Raw genomic sequence first — 19643 nt, forward strand, 5'->3', positions numbered from 1 at the left:
GCAAGTTTTAAAACTTCTGAGATATGCAGGTTCTCGTGGTGCTTTCTTTAATTATTTTTCATTTTTAAATTCAACGATACCAGTTCGGATTTTGACTTGCGACCAGCTTAAATAAAGATATTTCAAGCGCCGAACCATCTTGATTCCTTGAAATAGGACTAATGTTTTATTTTTAATCTTCAACATTTTATAAAAATTGTCGAGATCTGTTTTCTAACTTGTACCTGTAATATAAAAGTACCTGGTTGACCAAGATTGCTTGTGGTAATAAGCCTTATGCGAAACCCTTTATTAAAATATCTACCTGTCAAATTTATTCTGAAAATGAGCTTTTTTAAGGTTCTTTAGAGGTAGCCTATATCCAACGTGTATATTTTACTGATTTGCATTCATTGCCAATACGCTATTTAACGTTAAGGGTTTATATAAATAAGAAATTAGAGTTATTGCGTTGTATAAACTACTCAGTGCGTGTAATTTTTTTATTTGGAATTACTACATTTTAGTAATGATAAGTGTGAGATAACTAAAGAGTTTTATTATGCATGTATTAATTTACGATTTTATTTATTGTAGTGATCAATATTGATGCTAAATAGTTTTAATATATTAAATATAAGTATAGTTTTATAAAAACAATAATTTCATTATGTGATCTCTTCTACTGATATACAATTAATACAAAATGGTACATTGTAGTAATACAATAAACGTACCTATAATTTTAATATTTTGGATAAGCGGAGTGGGTAGCATGGAGCATGGAGGACGGAGCATGCGAACGGTGCAAAGCTTTCACCAGTACAATGGAGATGAAGTAGAAAGGGTCGCGCAGCTGTCCCGCGGGTGCCAGTCGGAAAGCGTTCCGCCCTCGCTGGCGCGCGGCTCGCTCCGGTGATAGGAGCTAGCGCTCGCAACTCCCCGCATCGCAACACACGCGACACTCGTCAGTCGCCCCTCGCTCACACGTAGCGCTCCACGTCCGTTAAGTTGCTCCGCGCTACCCAATAACCATGTGGTGAAGTGAAACTGTCAAACGTGATTCGCACTCACACATCAGACGTCGTTAGTGGACTTTCCCACTATTCTAATTTCTTCCTGGTGATTTGTGTTGACGAAGTGGTGCCATTATTCTGGAAAGTTGGATTTTACGATCAAATTATGGCCTTAGCGAGGTGAGCTATTTTCGTTGCTAGTGTCAACACGGAACTACTTTATTTAAACGTAGTAATTATCGCTCAATTTTTTTTTAATTAAAAACAAATTTCTCAAATTATTATCAAAACATAAATATTTATTAATGCGTTAACCGACATTTATAGTTTCACTATTAATCAACTGTCCTTGTTTGTAACATTAATTATTTTTGTAATCAAGTAAGAAGCAGCGCTGCAAATAGCGAAAGTTACTTAGCCTCGCACGCATTATAACTTTCTTTGTTGTGTAAGCTGAACGCCAACGACAGGTAGAGGGAGCATAGAAATCGAGCTATTCTTACGTTAGGGTATTATCACTCGTCACTAATAATAATTATATTCAGAACATAGCTAGTCGTGTATTTAAAGTTAACATAATGTGATGTATTTGTATCGGTTCAGTGTCCCCTTGGCCCCGTCGAAGCCCGTTAATGTTATGCCGCTGTTTTCTCTTCGTCCGCACCCTCGTTCGTTACGGTAACCCTAAAAAGCTAACCCCATGATTTTACTTCGATATTTATTCAGTAAACGTGTTTTATCATACATATAGTGTATTTTTTACTATTTTCGTATCATCCTCTCATGTTAAATGTTTATATTCATAGTATATAATAGTCCAGTTATATTTATATTATCAATTTTAAACCACATAATTCTTACATACATAACATATAGTGTTTTTATGATTTGAAATCGTTTAATTGTGTAATATCTCTTGATTCGATGTATAAATATTAAACTGGAAATATAAAAGGTCGTTTCGCGCAGACCCTTAAAAGCAGGTAACAAAACGAACCCAGAAAGTGATCCGCCAGCTCCCGAAAAGTTTTTTGGACTTCTTCTTTTTGTTATAATTCTAAATTTAACGTTTAATTATTTCTGGTTGGTTTTTTTATAGGATTTGTTTAAATTATTACCAAAAATTTCGACTCTGATGGTACATGGACTATTCGGAATAGTATTTTCGCTAACGTACAAGATAACCTAATTTTCCATTTACGTACTTACACTATCACTCATAAGTACACAATCTACTGTATAAAACAACGACTGCTAAATCTTTGTCCTAAAATCTACATTTTCAGTAACATCCTAAACACTTTTATAGCAAAAAGTTAGTTTCTTTTGTTTGCCTCATTTCACCTTGAGACGTGCCATATAGTTGTTCGTATACGGAGGTTATATAGCGCGTTTGTATCGGTGTAGGCAAGAGATAAGGATTTGCGGGATGCGCTTCCAGGGGTCGATGATCGTGGGTCTCGGAGGTTACTGGAAAGGCATAGGACCCGAATACCTCAATATGATTTTATATTTAAACGCACCAGAGTATCATGTAGTATTTTACTCTCGTATGCATTCGACATATCAAACAAAAATAATAAAAAAACATTTTTAAATACAAGTTACGAGAATTATTAAACATTAAAGCCAATTAAACAAAATTTTGATTTATTTTGCTCTACCATTTCAATTGAAAATTCTGCGCAGCTTTTAAAAGCGCTTTCAAACTGCTCTTAAGTTTCACTGTTAGGTCACTTATAAACTCTATTTTAGTAATGCTTTTTGCTCTAAGGCATAATGAATACATTTCATTCAATTGTTTGCCTTCGTAAACTAGGTTTTACAGTACATTATTTTTGATATCCAAGAAAGAAATCACTATTTTACTTGTCAGACTGTAAATTATTGTTGCATACATAGCCATATATTTATAAAACTTAAATATACAAACTAAACTGTTATATAAAATGCTTTTTTAGATTATAACGCTATAGGATCTATTGGATAAGTACGATTTTAAAGATGTTTCAGGTCTAGTAAATAAACTGGAGCAACATGCGTTGTTTGTTATTCTTTCAAAGATAAGTCGAATCAAATGTGTCTCGTGTGTGTGTGTGTGTGTGTGTGTATATATATATATATATACTTATATATTCTAAATGCACTAGAAACCAGGCCGGTGCTGTCTAATTTGATTGTGTAGGAATAAGTTGGGCGAGGTTATTTCGCAAGAGTGTATCAATTTAGCTAAGGGGCAGCGGCGCACGTTCACAAAGCAAAAGATTGCGGTCAAATCCATTCTTTGCTCCTGTTTCAGAACTAGGTATGGCGTATATATATATATCTTTTAATTATATAATAACTAATTTATATGTATACCCATATAATGTGCAGTTATATGAGGTAAAACTATTGATAAATTCCGTTACGCATTTTAATGATTTATTTTTTTATAATTAAGAATGTGTGAAATTTTGCTTAAGCCGTTGGAAAGTGCGTCACTGCCTCGTTTCTTCGGCTCGGTGCGTAGCGTCATTTCTTTGTCTAACGATCTTGATAGTAGTTTTCACAATACATACTCACTACGTTATTTTGCTTTTTTCTTTAGTTTTCTTTTTGTGACAAAAAAGAAAATTACATTATTGGTAATTAATGTACGGTATAAAACTTTCTCAATTGTTAACAAAGTGTAAACCTTGTAATAAACCTTAACATATTTAAACATTTAAATGCTGCTTAGTAAATGTCATGGTTTCATTTACAACTAAGCACCTCGTTTACATGAGACCTTATTCTCATGTCAACTTCGTTTGAAAATGTATATCTACACATCCAACAATTACACTAATATTGCTTGTTCTCTTATAAAACGATTTGATTGCCTTATTAATAACTTCAAAAAGTCGTTTATTTAAATATTATTTATTCTTAAGTGTTTAAGGTCTTTCATACATAATTATGAATAATAAATTATAGAACGAAACGTCTTTAATAAACGACGTAAAGTGTCGCAAGTCGCAATGTAGCCATACTTCAACTTACCTTACGTGCCCTGGCATTTCCAAAACGAAGACGATACAAAAAAATACGAGACCTCTATAAAATTCATTTAGGCAAAACCATATAAAAAGTCGTTTTGTAATGCGTGTTACATTAATTGTTATGAAAATAGTGAGTGGCCGATTTGGAACATGGTTGTACTCTGTTTTAATTTGCCGAGGGAGCAAATCGGGACAGGGACATCACCACGCACTCTGTGCTTACGAAGAGACGAGCGCGTTGACCCATTTCGAACGTAACACGGAATGGTACTTCGAGGAATCGATGATATTATAACAGTCGAATCTCGAGGTCTCCGCGGCGCTTCAGTGACGCTTCGGGATCTGTGTCAGGGTCCTCCCCCGTTGGCCCTACACCCTTTGCTCCGATTCGCCTCCCACTAACGAAGTGCTCCGTTGATGGTTGACCCGTAAAGCTCGAGCGTTTACGTTTCGGTCCCTTACTTTTGTTTAATAATTTGGGGTAGCCGTTTTCGTTCTTTATTCTTTGCCGTTTCTAAATATTAGTCACCGTAACTCATATATTATAACCTAAAATGTTACGATTTGTTTCAACAAAATAACGTAGAAACGAGATGACGATATAAATAAGAATACGAATTGTGTTTGCTCGCAAACGAAAAAAACCCAACCTCAATTTACATAGACAAGTAATACAACGTAGATAGTCGAATAATAATTAATTTAATTTGCATTATTAGATATAACTCAAAAAGAAGTCGCCTGATCTCAATCAAATGTAGGTATATGAAACCACACGACAAGCACCAGCTTTCGATTAAAAAAATAATCAAAATCGATACACACAGTATTAAGTTATAAGGTAACACTCACAAAAAGAAAAATATATGCAGTCGAACTCTCTGAGTCTTGTATTTTTTTTTAAAGTCGTTTAGTAAGGTCATTGTTAGTCATATAAAATTTGAGAATTGTAACCAATATTTATGTTACAATAATAAAATGCGTGTCTATTTGTGACATTAAATGTCACTAGAGTCTAATTTTTAATATTTTAATAAAATCGCGTCATTATATACACGTAAAACATGATTCTCTATAAATATTAAGTCTATTAAAACCGTTGCCATACATTTAGAGCATATGCCATAACAATATTTATAATTAGTAACGAATTATTCAATTTGTCAGGGTCGTTATAATACTATTTCAATCGTTTTCCACTGATGAAAAGAGATCTTTATATGTATTTTTTTAATAAATATTTAATGACAATGATAAGATCAATAACACGATGAAATTAATAATATACTGACAATCGAACTGTCGAAAACAATATTTATGAAGTTCTTTGTAGACCAATGTAATGCAATTATAAGAGTAGCTATCTATAAAGCTAACCTACCACCAACCACCAACCAACCAATGTTCAAGTGGTGATCGGCCTTAGCAGCTGTCACCTTCGCGACCGTCGGAGGCAAGAGCTGGCATTGTCGCCTCCACGCCAATAGGAAGCGACACGGTCGCAGCTTGCTATTGGGCTTAAGGCCGCTTTCAATGTACCATCTTTTACCTTGTGCCCCTTACCGCGTAGTGTGACCCGAAGCCGACACTGGCCGCAATAGTTAAATTAATTATATTTACATTCGTTTTCTTTAAATGCAATAAATATAGTTATAATATTCTAAATTTATATGACTGTTGCATTTATTCTTGTTTGGTGATTGATTTCTCATTGCTAAATTTTTATTTTTTATGTACCAATAGTTGAATTTCAGTCACGGAGCATACAACCGTTTATGAATATCTTCCCTATTTTTTTTTTAACCGTCATTAATTCCTTACGTAGGTCAAATTTATTACGGTGTCGTATTTGACTCCATTATTCTTTTGTCCTAACTAGGCAATTGCGAGATTCTAATAAATAGAGATTATCAATGATCGTAACCAACCTCATATTCGTGCTATTCCTATATAGTATAGTATATACCTAACCTATCACCCCTTTTTTTACGTGGGGAAAATTCATCATGAATTCCCTCCAGCGCGGGGGCGCCAGAAGATTATGTCAGATTCCTACTGACTAAAAAAACCACCACGTGTGAGCAGTCGTCCGCCTGGGTGGGGCGGGATGGGGTCGCGCTAGCATTCGCTACCTCGCTCCGGCGGTTAACCTAACACCCCTACCCTAACATCTCTTATAGCTGTAGGCTAGGCTTTAGATTAAGAACCGTCATTTTGAAATTATATAGGTAAGGGTTATTTTTTTTTGTAACGAAATTATGCCGACAAACGGTCAAATTTTGAGCTTAGATAATTCGACGTTTCTTAATCTAAAGCCTACCTAGCTAGTACCTTCCGCAATGGATAAAACCTATAACGTTTTGTTTTAATCTAACTGCGACGTTGCTTCAACAAGCAAGTTGCACAAGCATTAAAGAAAGTATTTAGACTAGTGCTAATTAGTTTTATGAATTCGTAACCACATAATTGTATTTGCTCTCAAACGACAAAAAAAACCGACTTCAAAAAAACAACTAAAAAGGTACTAGAACTAACTAAGGTGATTAAAAAAAGTGCGTGCGTACAAAGTACACATGTGAGAAGTAAAACTTCTTTGGCAAACTAATTTTTAAGTCTCGTTTATATTTATACAAATTTAGCTTTAGATTTCCATTTCAGCGCCATCGACTAAAACGTTACCGTTTCATCCGTAAAGATTTTAAGCTGGGCATTGACGATCAGTTTTTCACGTCAGTTTAACTGATCAGTTTCTCGCGCTCTCAAAAATTTGATCGTGAGTGTAGAACCATCGCTCCAGAGTTTTTAACTGACGACGCGCCACGAAAATGCAACCCGGCGCGGCGCGTCGCACCGAACTGCCCGTGTCTGTGTAATCGTCGTTCCAACCAATTGCTTCATTTTGCTCGCAGCGTCCGCGGTGATTGAGAGTGCACTAGTGTAGTTTTTGTTTTTAAACTGTCGGCGTCGGTGTCCCCTAGACGTGGTATAATGACAGAATTTGTTGAAAAATATAAAAATTCAGAATTATTGTGGAAAACGGGCGAAAATTATAAAATTAAACAGCATCGACAAAAGGTTTTATTTTGCACACCTACTATTTTTATTTTTTATATTTATAACATATACACACGGTCGTCTCTTTCTACAATAAGCAATGTAATGCTTGTGCTAGGTAACTGCCGACTGATATAGATAAATTTTTTTTTATAAATACATATAAATAATACTTAGAAATAAATAAATACATTTATAATTAATGGCATTAATGACACCGTGCATGATCGATTGACCATTGTCATACTCATTACTGATGAGGTACAACTAATAATAAAAACTGTTCATATAAAATTATAGACAATTGTAGACCAGTATATAGCAACAAACAGTAGCTGCTTTAAGAATTGATGTTTCTTCTTCGGAATCAGAATCCCTTTTTTTTTTCTCAACAAAAATAGGTAGTACCTACACGTCCTTAAAACAGCCCGATCGGTCGAAAACTGAAGCGCGCGCTGACGCGAAAAACTGATCAGTTTAACTGACGCCAAAAACTGATCAGTTAAACTGACGCGAAAAAGTGATCGTCAATGGCCAGCTTTACTACCCTCATGCACCTAAAGAAGTTTCATTTTAAAAGAATCATAAAAACCGGTACGTACACCCTTTAAAAAGTTATGAGGCAACACACATAAGTACAATACAATTGAGAACTTCCCCATTTTTTTGAAGTCGGAAAAAATTAATGTAAAACTAATTACTTTATGATATAATATACTATCGGATCGAGTTAATCCACAATTTATTTAAAACCGCAATTAAGTATATGCACAAATTATAGCAATATTTAAATAAACTAAACTTTGCAAAATCTATATATAATATAACGATATTAAAGAAATCGAACACGAAAAGAATTTTGATATCGGTTGTGAAATAAATTTATTTCAAGGAATTGTTAATTTGGAGATATCTTTTACACACAAGACACGGAAGTTCTGTTAAACCTCGATAGATTTCGAGGTTCGCGGCTCAACGCGAAGTAGTCGGCGGGTATTTCATTGGTTTAATCCTATATCTGAGGTCATCTCGGTTATTAAATTATCATGGCTTTAAGTCGAAAGGTATTTTTAAAGATTTATAGGTCTCGAAAGAGATGTCCGTAGATCGCGGCCTCAACCGAGTTTTGCAGATGCTTTCTCGATCGGCGAACCGGGTCGCGTTCTCGTTGCCGCCGCTGGTGAGCCGACTTACTGCTACTGATTATAGTGTCTTAATATATACTCACACATGGATTATACCTTTTACGTACAACACACACCCACATCCATCTGCAATCGAGCAATGTGTCAGGGCTAGTAAATATTTTAATACCGCAGCTATTGTTTTTGTAACTGTGACCTTTGGAGGTGTACTCGTAAACTATTATTTAACGGAACACATATTTCCATACATAAATAATACTAATATGATCATCATTTACAAGATTAGACAAAAAATGTATGCTCAAATACAAGTTGTTCTTGTCTAAACCCACAACGTTGTGTTCGTTATTTGTATAGTACGTATATTTTAGACGCCAAGGTCCACCTAATTCGTTCGTTCATGGCGTCATCGCGATTTTCAAAGATATTTAAAAATTTTGTCTAGCTAGACTTTTCACTAAATTACCGGATACCTATTGGATGAAATTCTGCAAGAAATTAAAAATCTTGCAATATGTCAAACGACCCCCGGCTACCGGAAAGCATCATCGTTTAAATATAATTTGCAGTGACGACCCTCGCAGATGTTTGAGGAAGTAGGGTCATATAATTTATATCAGACCGAAGTCAAGGTCTTCAATCTATTTAGTCATCTAGTAATTCATAGAGCAATAAAGCTAGAGGCCAGCGGTACCCGGCCTTTTCATTACCGAATTGCTTAACGTTCTTTCGCATTTCCGCGTAGTTATTTACTTTTCAGTACCACAGTATACAGCTACTGTGGTTCTTCTCTCTGTCTTCACTGTATGTTTGCATATTCATGGCATAACAATGTAGAACATGTTGCTGCAGTAGGGCTGAGGTGGCACAGTTTCTCGGTGTAGTTATAAATCAACCTGTCCTAGTTAGATTAATGTCTTATGCGGCGTTACATTAGCGTCGATGTCTTTGCTTTCCAATGACCGCGTTGCCAAATATTGTCGTTTCGTTGCGTACGTCGAACGAGTTGCAGATCGTACGTTGATTTCAGTTCTTCGCCGCGACTCCCACTCACGTATGGCACTTGGAATGTTGCATAATCGTCCCGCGTAAACTCTTGCTCTTTGTATTTAAAACGTGTTAAGTGTCCACGTAATCATTTCAAAATTATTTTACTACAGCGTTCTACGTCACTTCGTTATTTGTACATAACGTTTGTTTAGTTTTTAAGGAATTATGTAATTTTGGGAAATAATGTGAATAATCATGAATGTTCTTAAAATAAATTTAAACGAAAGATGTGTACGTTTTGGTAAAATTATAGAAGCATAATTGGTATTAACGGTTAATAATAAGTATAATAGCCGTGGTCAAAAGTTCAACCGCTTCAGGTTTGCGTTCAGTTTGTGAATTGCCATGTGTCCTCGGCCTCGCTTTGCTTGCTTCCGCATCGGAGCTTATCCTCGCTCGGCGCTGCCAATGACATTTTGCTATATTCCTTGATCCTAAACCTTCTGTGATTTCACCCGAATATATTAACGTATTTGCTTTCTAGGTATCAACAACAATCCGCGCGAGCCACTCGAATGAAGTACGTAATAGGTTTAATTTATATTTTTATATTTATATAGGTAACTAAATACTAACAATACTATAAAATGTATCACTAACGGAAAGTAATTAAATTATTTTTAATATATATATATCATAAAATCAGTAAATAGTTGTAAAATGTTGAAATAAAGACATTTATTGTTTTTACCGACAAATGAAGCTCTATATTAGTTTACATTGGCTTTAAGAATACACGTGTCATATTTTATACGCCAAGCTAATTAGGTTTGCATGTTGAACGTCACGGCGATACACTAAGGTCATGACGTAATGGCAGCTCTACATTATAACCGACAATAGTTCGATTCGTCGCCACGAGGTAGCACGGGAGGTTAGGCCTTTTAGTATTTCCTTAAATATAGTCCATGAAAAGAGACAGGTCCTACATCGCTTCCATGTCTGTAAGTTACACAGAATCATTTAAGGGATTTAAGATTTTTTTTTAAATATATACAATCGACATAATGCACTTGTACGTCCTAAGGTTGGCTGATAGCTGGTAGAGAATGCTTTTAGCATTAAGCCCGCCTTTTGTACAATTCTTTAATGTATTGTGCAATAAAGTATTTATAAATAAATAAGTAAATAATGTATACAAAACATAGTGACGTTATGTTGGTCTTTTTCGTTTTAAGTCAATAGGTAGTCAGTCAGTTCAGCCTATTGCAGTCCCCTGCTGAATATAGGCCTCCACGAGTTCAAGCCAAAAATGGCGTGAACTCATGTGTTTTGCCCATAGTCACCACGCGTGGGCAGGCGTGTTGGTGACCGCAGGGCTGGCTTTGTCACACTTAAGACGCTGCTGCCCGTCTGCGGCCTGTGTATTTCAAAACCAGCAGTTTGATGGTTATCCCGCCATTGGTCGGCTTTATAACTTCCAAGGTGGTAACGGAACTGTGTTATCCCTTAGTCGCCTCTTGCGACACATATATATATATTTCTAATATCGGTTTATAATAATAATTATAGGTTTATTATTTATATTACTAAATTATTAGAATTTTATTTGCTTACTCTTTTACTAAAAATAAACTAAATCGGATCCCAAATCTAATAGATTATAATAATTGTGTTTGCAGGCAAACGAAAAAAACCCGAGTTCAATTATATCGACAAGTAATACAACATAAGGTAGACGAAAAAATAGTCAAGTAAATACGCATTATCAAAGATTACTCCAAAATGGTAATCAGATCTCGGTGAAATTTAAATGTGACCACATGATTAACATCGACTTTCGATTAAATAAATAATAAATAAATATCTACACAATACACACACGGTCGTCTGTTCCTAAAGTAAGCAACTTAACGCTTGTGTTATAGGTAACAGCCGACTGGTATATAGCTACATATTTTTTTTTTTCGATAAACATACTTATAAATAATACATATATAAATATTTATATTACACCCAGACTCGGGGTGGGAATCGAACCCACAACCCTCGGAGCAGAAAGCAGGGTCACTACAAACTGCGCCAACGGGCTAGTCAAAAAATCATTAAAATCGATACACCCAGTAAAAAGTTATGCGGATTTTCGAGAGTTTCCCTCGATTTCTGTGGGATCCCATTATCACATCCTGATTTCCTTATCATGGTACCAAACTAGGAATATCTCCTTCCCAACAAAAAAAGAATTATCAAAATCGGTTTATAAACGACGGAGTTATCCCTGAACATACATAATATATATATAACCGACTTCAAAAAAGGAGGAGGTTACTCAATTCGACTCTATATAGAGATATATCGAATTGAGTAACCTCCTCCTTTTTTGAAGTCGGTTAAAAAAAGAACTAGTCACAGCAAGTTTATGTTATACATATTTAAATTGTAATATAATTAGTTTCCTTAGAATAATATATAATACTAGCTGACTCTGCAAACGTTGTCTTGCCGCTAAACGCTATTTAAAAATAGGGGTTGTTGGTAGGAGAGTGAAAATTTAGGGTTTTATGTATTTTTCAACGCCAAATCATAATAAAATAAAAAATAAATACTTTATCTAAAAATTAAAAAAAAATTTAGTGGTGGACTACCCTTAACATTCAGGGAAATGAAAAATAGATGTTGTTCGATTCTCAGACCTACCCAATATGCACACAAAATTTCATGAGAATCGGTCAAGCCGTTTCGGAGGAGTTTAACTACAAACACCGTGACACGAGAATATATATTAGATTAATAGCTATTACTTATAAACTTTTAGTATTCTTATGATATAGTGCGATGTAAACCGTTATTATTTACCTGTAGCTAGTAATCATTATGTAAATAACGACTGTAATATAACGTGTAACGTAATAAAAGTATCTGTTTGTTGCTTATTTTATAATTTGTTGCATTGCTTCTTTTTTATAATTATTTCTGGAAGGATTTTTTAAAATAAAAGTATAAACGTTTTAAATTAATTTTCACCTCAATAACACTATCTTCTGCTATTTCATCTTTATACATACATGTTGATGTGTTGGCAAGCGGCATTATCTAAATAATTATGTCTAGACAGCAGACTTTATTTTCTAAATATTTTATTTATTTATAATTATGGGGATGTTATCTATATAAATAAAAATAAATGTTGCTAAGCGTGTAACTCGAGAATGTCTCAATCAAATCATTTAAACGGAAGGATTTAATACAAATATATATATATATATATATATATATATATATATATATATATATATATATATATATATATATTTATTTATTTATTTATTTATTTATTATTAACTTTTAACAGAACGAAGTCTATCCGGGCATTTAGTATATTATAATAATAATAAAACATTATGATTAAGTTTAGACATTGCAAATAACCTGCAGAAGGAAGGTTCCTACATGATTATTGCAATATTTGATCATAAATTTTGTTAAAATCTTATTGTTTTTAAATCAGAATTAAAATATTTAAAATTTTATGAACAATAATTACGCCGGTTCGATAGTATAAATTTTAAAATATTAGTCTTATTGGAAATTCTTCCGTCATTATTGTGAGTGATAACGATAACGTATATCGTTTAAACATTTAGATATCGAGTCGTGTCAACCCTAATTTAATACGAGTTACGCGAAATGCGAACACTGACGAGTGGTCGAAGTCAATCGTCACAGCACACGTGGCTCGGTCACCTTGTACGTCCTCGTACATCTCGGACAAATAGAGGTGTCATTATATTTCCGCATTAGCTCGCTCGTCCGCGAAATGTTTATACCTTATAACCTTGCAATTACACATCTGCCTACGGACAGGTTAAAAACGCCTGTTAGAGCTTATTTATCCTTCTCTATATTTGAGTTACTAGCACGTATTACGTCGTACATCAGGTATAAATAAATCAGGTATTGTTTTTAATAGCGCTAAATATTGTTATTTAATTCCGTAATAACATTTCTAACTGCAGCTGTTTACGTCACTACGGTTGTTATAGTAAATACCTTGATTAATATCTTAAGATTGGATATTTAAAACAAAATAACAGATAGTAATGTTTGTTCACTCGTTCGCTTAAGGAACGTGTAACAGTTTTCAAACAAATTAATAAATAATAATAATATGATTTAACGTAGCGTTAAATAACGAGCTTTGACATTGAGAAGTTATTGTTACAAATTGCCACGGACTATGACGACTGCCACAACCTTGACTGTATCGTGTGTTTGGTGGTTACACACGTCACACCCACGATTCGCGATATAACCTATCTATATAATATGTATATAAGGATCGACTATATTTTCTCGATTTATGATCTATACACCAAATGCACATCCTAATCCTTATGAATGTATAGAAAATGTGGACAAAATGTTTCAATCGATTTAATTTTAACCCAACTACAGTATAGCTAACTATGTAAAATATTCAGTTTCAACCTCTTAGCTCTTATCATTTGTAAAGAAATTTCCTTAGTATATATATATCATAATCTTACATTATATGCGGTAGTATAAAAAGTTAAAATTTGACTTTTTTCTCGTTTCACGATTTTAATTGTATTTACCTGTTCCCGCGATTTCATTTGCGATTATAGATATTTTATTTCATACCTTTTTCAAAGAGAACCGTGCTGAATGTCCAAGTCAGGGCAATTTTCGTTCAAATTCATTCAGTAGTTTCAAATGATGTTCGGTCAAGTAAAAAGACAGACAAAAACAGAAGTGGAATTTTTGGCTTCAGTATCGATTATAATAATAATAATAATAAAAATGTTTTTTTCAGAATAAGTCTTACAAGTTGCTTTTATACAATACTTCTGCCAAACTGTAAGACAGTTTGTTGGCAAATGTAGCTCCTAATTTACATCGTAGGTAATACTTATTCTTACTGACTATTGTTAGTTTATTTTACACTAATTAATATTATTTACAAGAAAATACATACTTAAGTTAGATGTTTTATAATTCGATAATTCTTTCCTTGAGAACACTTAAAAGCCTCTTTTGTAGTTGATTTTTAAAAGATCGTTTTGTTAATTTATTGTTTTTTAATGTAATGTAGATTGATCTGTTTTTTTTTTTTAATTATCCCTAGTGCAGTGGGTTGTATATCTTTCACATTTCTAATAAAATTATAATGAAATTAGGTATATCTTGTACTACTTTTGTTTCAGTATTGGAAACTTGGGTAAATAAACTCAAATAAACATGACTTCTATGATGTACAAACTGACAATTTAATTGCACTTATTTCTATCCCTCAACCTTATACTTGATACCCCTGGAACGGAATTTTACCTTTACGTGAATAATATATCAATGGCTTTTTGTGACTTTATTTATGTGTATACAAAACGGTATCAACTTAAAAATTTGTGATCAAATATAGGATTTTTTTTTTTTTTGAACAGGTGACATAGCATATAGCAATCAAACATTATATGGTTATATAAGATATAGGTATTAAATATATTATGTGTTCATGGAAATATGTCATTCGTTTCATTTTACATAGACTACATCTGATAGCATCGCTCTTTTGTGTCATATTCAGACGATCAACTGACCTTGTATCCATTTATGAGGTCTATTATCAATTTTCGCTATCTAGCTTAGTGCAGACCAACAAAAATACATAAACCGCGTATTTATCACTAAGTACTTCAATAACCGATGTAATTAACGTATAGTAACTATTTCAGGTCAAAGATATTTATTCTCATAAGAATTAACAATTCACTTACATGAGAAATACATTAGAAAGAATACATATTAAATAGCTATAAGTTTACAATAAATCTATATATCGATATTAATATCGATATTTAATACGAATTATGTACGTTTTACGTTGAAAACTGAAAAATTAAGATTCCTTTCATGTGAAACATATTTTGTTTTGATTTTGTAAATACATATACTAATTAATATTTATTTTGATATTAAAATGAAATTATTGATACAAGTATATTTTGCAGTTAGTTCGATAAACATTCCGTCCTTTAAATCGGTTCAGTCGAGGACCCTATTGTAAGGTCGTCCTCAGGGCGTCTGAGTCACAGAACGCAGTTGTCGTTAAGAGGGCAATGCTCACTTGGTTACTCCCCCCCTGCAGTGGCACGTCCGCTGCATCATTGAGACATCGCTTGGAAAAAAATTAAATCGTACACCTATTTGCGATCATTGTTCTACGTCCTAATTCTGTTGCCATTGTCTCGTTTAAATAGTTTTATTATTCATTGCCGATTTGTAAAACAGTGCTATATTGTTTACCATTTACGTCCAGTTATTAGTGATCGCCAACAATTCGACATTCGAAAATGGCAATGACAAAGTTTGGCTTGCTGAAAAAATTTACATTTAATATGTATTCCAAATTTTTTTTATTAAAATGTTTGTAATATAATTTAAAAAAATGTCAAAATATTATATTTTATTTTTAAATGTATGTGTATATACAGAGGTATATAGTTATATACATACTCTTTTATTGTGATTTTAATAAAGAAGCAAAAGAAACCTTACGTGCCATTGTGCCTAATTGAATCATTTAGTTATTTTTTGCTTGAGTAGGTTTAAACTTACCAAATTAGGATTACCGAAAATGGAACAACATCTGTTTATAATTAGCAAATATATTCGATACATTTGTCTCGAATAAGTTAACATCGATTCTGATATTTATATTACGAGAACGTCCCGAGGGCTTTAAATATAGAAGAAGATTCTAGCAGGTCGGATGACATCTATAATAAGACCCCGGGAGACCGATGAGATGTGCGTCGGTGATTGCTCAAGCTTTTACCGGTTGTTGACTTCTCAAAGCGGTTGTATATTCTAAATTCTCTAAATAAATTTGAATGCCTAATAAAGTAGGTATACCTCCTTATAAAACTTTTATCGTAAAAAAAATTACAAGTATAAATAACTTATGATATTGCTTATTGTACATTTATTGTGATAGATTTAAATATAATAAAATCGGTAGAAATTAAAAAAAAAATACAATAAATTAATATTTCTTTTTTTTAGTGTAATCGATTTTATACATAGCAAGTCTATTTTATTATCGTGTTCGTTTAATAGAAGTCGATCCGTGGAAATAAATAAATTGATATGGTACTTCAGCAACTGCTAACGATAATAGGAGCAGTTTAACTGAAACTAGATGTAGGTCGCTCGGGCCGCTCTACTTGCCACAGTGGCAAATTTGTTAGTCGACCTCGAACAGATCGCCTATATCGGATATCTTATCAGCTATCTTGCTATGAAAAATTGACCACCTAAAGTCGAAACTGAAATGTTTATATATTGTACGTTTTTCACAAAAACTTCTAGATGATAAAAGTAAGTAAGTAGGTATTTCGATGCAACGACGCGTCACGCGACGGTATTCGTATTTCAGGCAGATACGTTTTATAACTTGTGTTATTTCACAGTTTAAATTATTATTGAATACTTACATGTCTGGCACACTAATATTACACCATTATTAACCATTGTGTACAAAATTATCTCAATTCATATTTATTTGATCCTGTCACTCCGTCAGCTCGTCTTCCATCAACATCTTAACTTTCTGGGTCGGACTGATTAATAAAATTAATGTAGCCTACTTCTGGTAGTGACTCGTTGGACACTTTTGCGCTGATGTCTGTAATGCGTTACACGTTAATCGCGGTTTGTTACAATAACTGTTTCCCTTTGTCCTCGTTTTGCATGAACAACACATTAACTTTTTTCCTTTAGGTTTATTGTATGTATGTTTTAAATTATTTTAAATAATATTGTTATTATTATAAGTTTGTAATATTGTAGTGGCCATTTGTAATATTTTTTGCAATAGACAATATTAAAAATAATTGTCAAATGTAATTTTCCATTTCTGTAATTGTTTTTTCGGGTGACGTCAATGACCTACCATTACAAATTCATTAATAATTTAGTTTTGCCTTACTTATAAATATTTAGAGGTACTCCATTATCACTCAATATTTTTACTTAAACAAGTTTTACAAACAAAGTGTATTGAGAGTTTTCTTATTAACTACGTACTGTTTATTCTGTTGATCAAGTTCAGCGGCAGCTCAGTGGCATCTTTAGCGAGTGGTCAATCACGCAGCCTGTAGGACGTTCTGTTCGCCCTAATAAATTACCGGGCCATACAGCTGCTGGACGTTAAACAAAGCCATCGCACGCGAGCCGCGAACGGATGCAGTGGTGATGAAACTGACACAGATTCTAACGTGTATTTGGTAATCGAACTACAGTTCGTGAAAGTACGGCGATATCTTGTATTGTGCTGTCGCAGTTCGGCATACTCTCGACGATTTGATGACACCGTAACCTAAAAGCGAAAATATACTTAAATAACTTTTAAGTCTTCTTAAGCCATGAAGTTATTGTTCACTAACGTATACATCGGTGCCCGCTTACTGTAACGAACGAATGAAAATTGTGTTCTCGGCCCAGATTTGGGATGCGAAATTGCGATTGTTGATTGGCTTATTACAATGTTGCTACATTTTTGCCTTGCATTCTATTCCATGAGAATTTTCAAGTATCGCCATTAGGCCACTAGGTCACCAGTTAGCATACCTTCTAATTGCAAACGCAGATTTATTGTTACTTATATCCAAGTATTAATTTCAAATACTTCCTTCACTTAGAACTATGTCACATAAAGTAAGATTATATCTAAGTATATTTTCTGTTCGGTTATTTTTTATTTCTATTTTTTTTTCTCTCTTGTTATACAAGTTTACTTAAATCAGTTATGAAATAGCTTTAAGATTTTGGATAACTTTTACCAATTAACATATATCTTTCCGCCTATTGAAAAATGATTTTCGTACATATCTCGGAATTTGTTCCAAAACATATAAAGTTTACTCACATTTTAAAGAATTTTCAAAGTGTTTTGATCCAGTGAGCGTTAGCTACAATGTAGGTTTTCTTCTCCTCAAGCGTAACGTTTTTTTTTGTTACGTGCCCACCTGATAGTTAGTGATTACCGCTACAGACGCCTACAACACCAGAAGTATCGCAAGCGCGTTGCCGACCCTAACCCCGACCTTCCCCAGGACCTCTGACCACATTACTCGCCACAGGAACACAACGCTACTTGAGAACAATAATATTTAGCTGTGATCTTCTGTCTGATTTCGCTATATTTTGTTGTGCCCAACTTAAATACAATGACTAGTTTTTTCTATGACAACAAGCTTTTTTACGCTAGTATCGCTATTAGATCACTGTGTTAGAGCAATAAGACCGCATGTTTGATCTGATGTGAGTTGATTGTTTTACATTTTATTTATTGTTTCTATTTTGTATCATTGTGCGAAAAGTAAATAAATAAAATGTAACCTATCACTCAGTTAACGACTAGCGGACATTGAAACTAACTCGAGTGACACTTATTTTTATAGCTATTAACTCATTCCATCCAAACTACTATCAATTAATGTTAGTCAACATTTTAAAAGCACTCGAAAATGCTACTTATTTATTATTACTAGTGGTCGCCCAGTGGTCGAGATTCGACCACAATTAACGACCACATTAAACACACACTTACACACACACACACACACACACACACACACACACACACACACACACACACACACACACATATATATATATATATATATATATATATATATATATATATTATTATGTTTGACATGCAGTAAAGACAAACAATAATAATCTATAGTCTATAATCTCAATTTGATTGACGTGTGTGTGTGTGTGTCAAATATATGATAATATAAACACACCGGCATATTTAGCGGAACACAAAAAAAGATCCATAATTAAAAAAAATATGGTTTTATTTTAAAATCTACTTACTACACTTCTTTTGTTATTTGAAGTTTCATTTGTTTTTCTTAAAATGAGATCACATTAAGAACAGATTTTGCGAGTAAGAGCTATTTGTAAAAAATGGTACATTTTTGAACTTTTCATGTAACCGGGAAAAGTTAAAATTAATATTAAAATAACAATTAATTAAATTAGAAAAATGGTGGTTAATATCGCGTATTTCCTCCACGTGCTCTTATTAAAGTTTCTACCCGTCTAGGCATACTGAGAATGATGTTATCGATGGTCTCCTGGGATAGTCTCCGCCATTCCTCAACTACGGCGATTCGCAGTTCACCCACGTTGGCAGGAGCTGGAATTCTGGACTTAACTTTTCTTTTCAGCAAGTCCCAAACGTGCTCTATTCGGTTCATATCTGGTGATCTCGCCGGCCACTCCATAACAGTGATATTCATATCATTAAGATAAGCTTGAGTTACCCGAGCGGTATGCGGCCGAGCATTATACTGCATAAAAACAAAGTCGTCGCCGATATATGGGGCAAACGGTACGAC

General features: G+C 33.7%; 1 protein-coding gene across 1 annotated transcript in view; it reads left to right on the forward strand.

Moving 5' to 3' along the window:
- Positions 1–1083: 1083 nt before the first annotated feature.
- The window catches only part of LOC123655345 (speckle-type POZ protein), a 35220-nt gene continuing 16660 nt past the window's right edge, over positions 1084–19643 (forward strand). The window contains exons 1-2 of the mRNA XM_045591157.1: positions 1084–1175; positions 9752–9787. Of these exons, the coding sequence (XP_045447113.1) occupies positions 1162–1175; positions 9752–9787 (50 nt within the window). The 5' untranslated portion in view covers positions 1084–1161. The remainder of the gene's footprint in view (positions 1176–9751; positions 9788–19643) is intronic.

The sequence above is a fragment of the Melitaea cinxia genome, chromosome 7 (genome assembly GCF_905220565.1).
Source record: "Melitaea cinxia chromosome 7, ilMelCinx1.1, whole genome shotgun sequence".
Lineage (NCBI taxonomy): Eukaryota > Metazoa > Arthropoda > Insecta > Lepidoptera > Nymphalidae > Melitaea > Melitaea cinxia.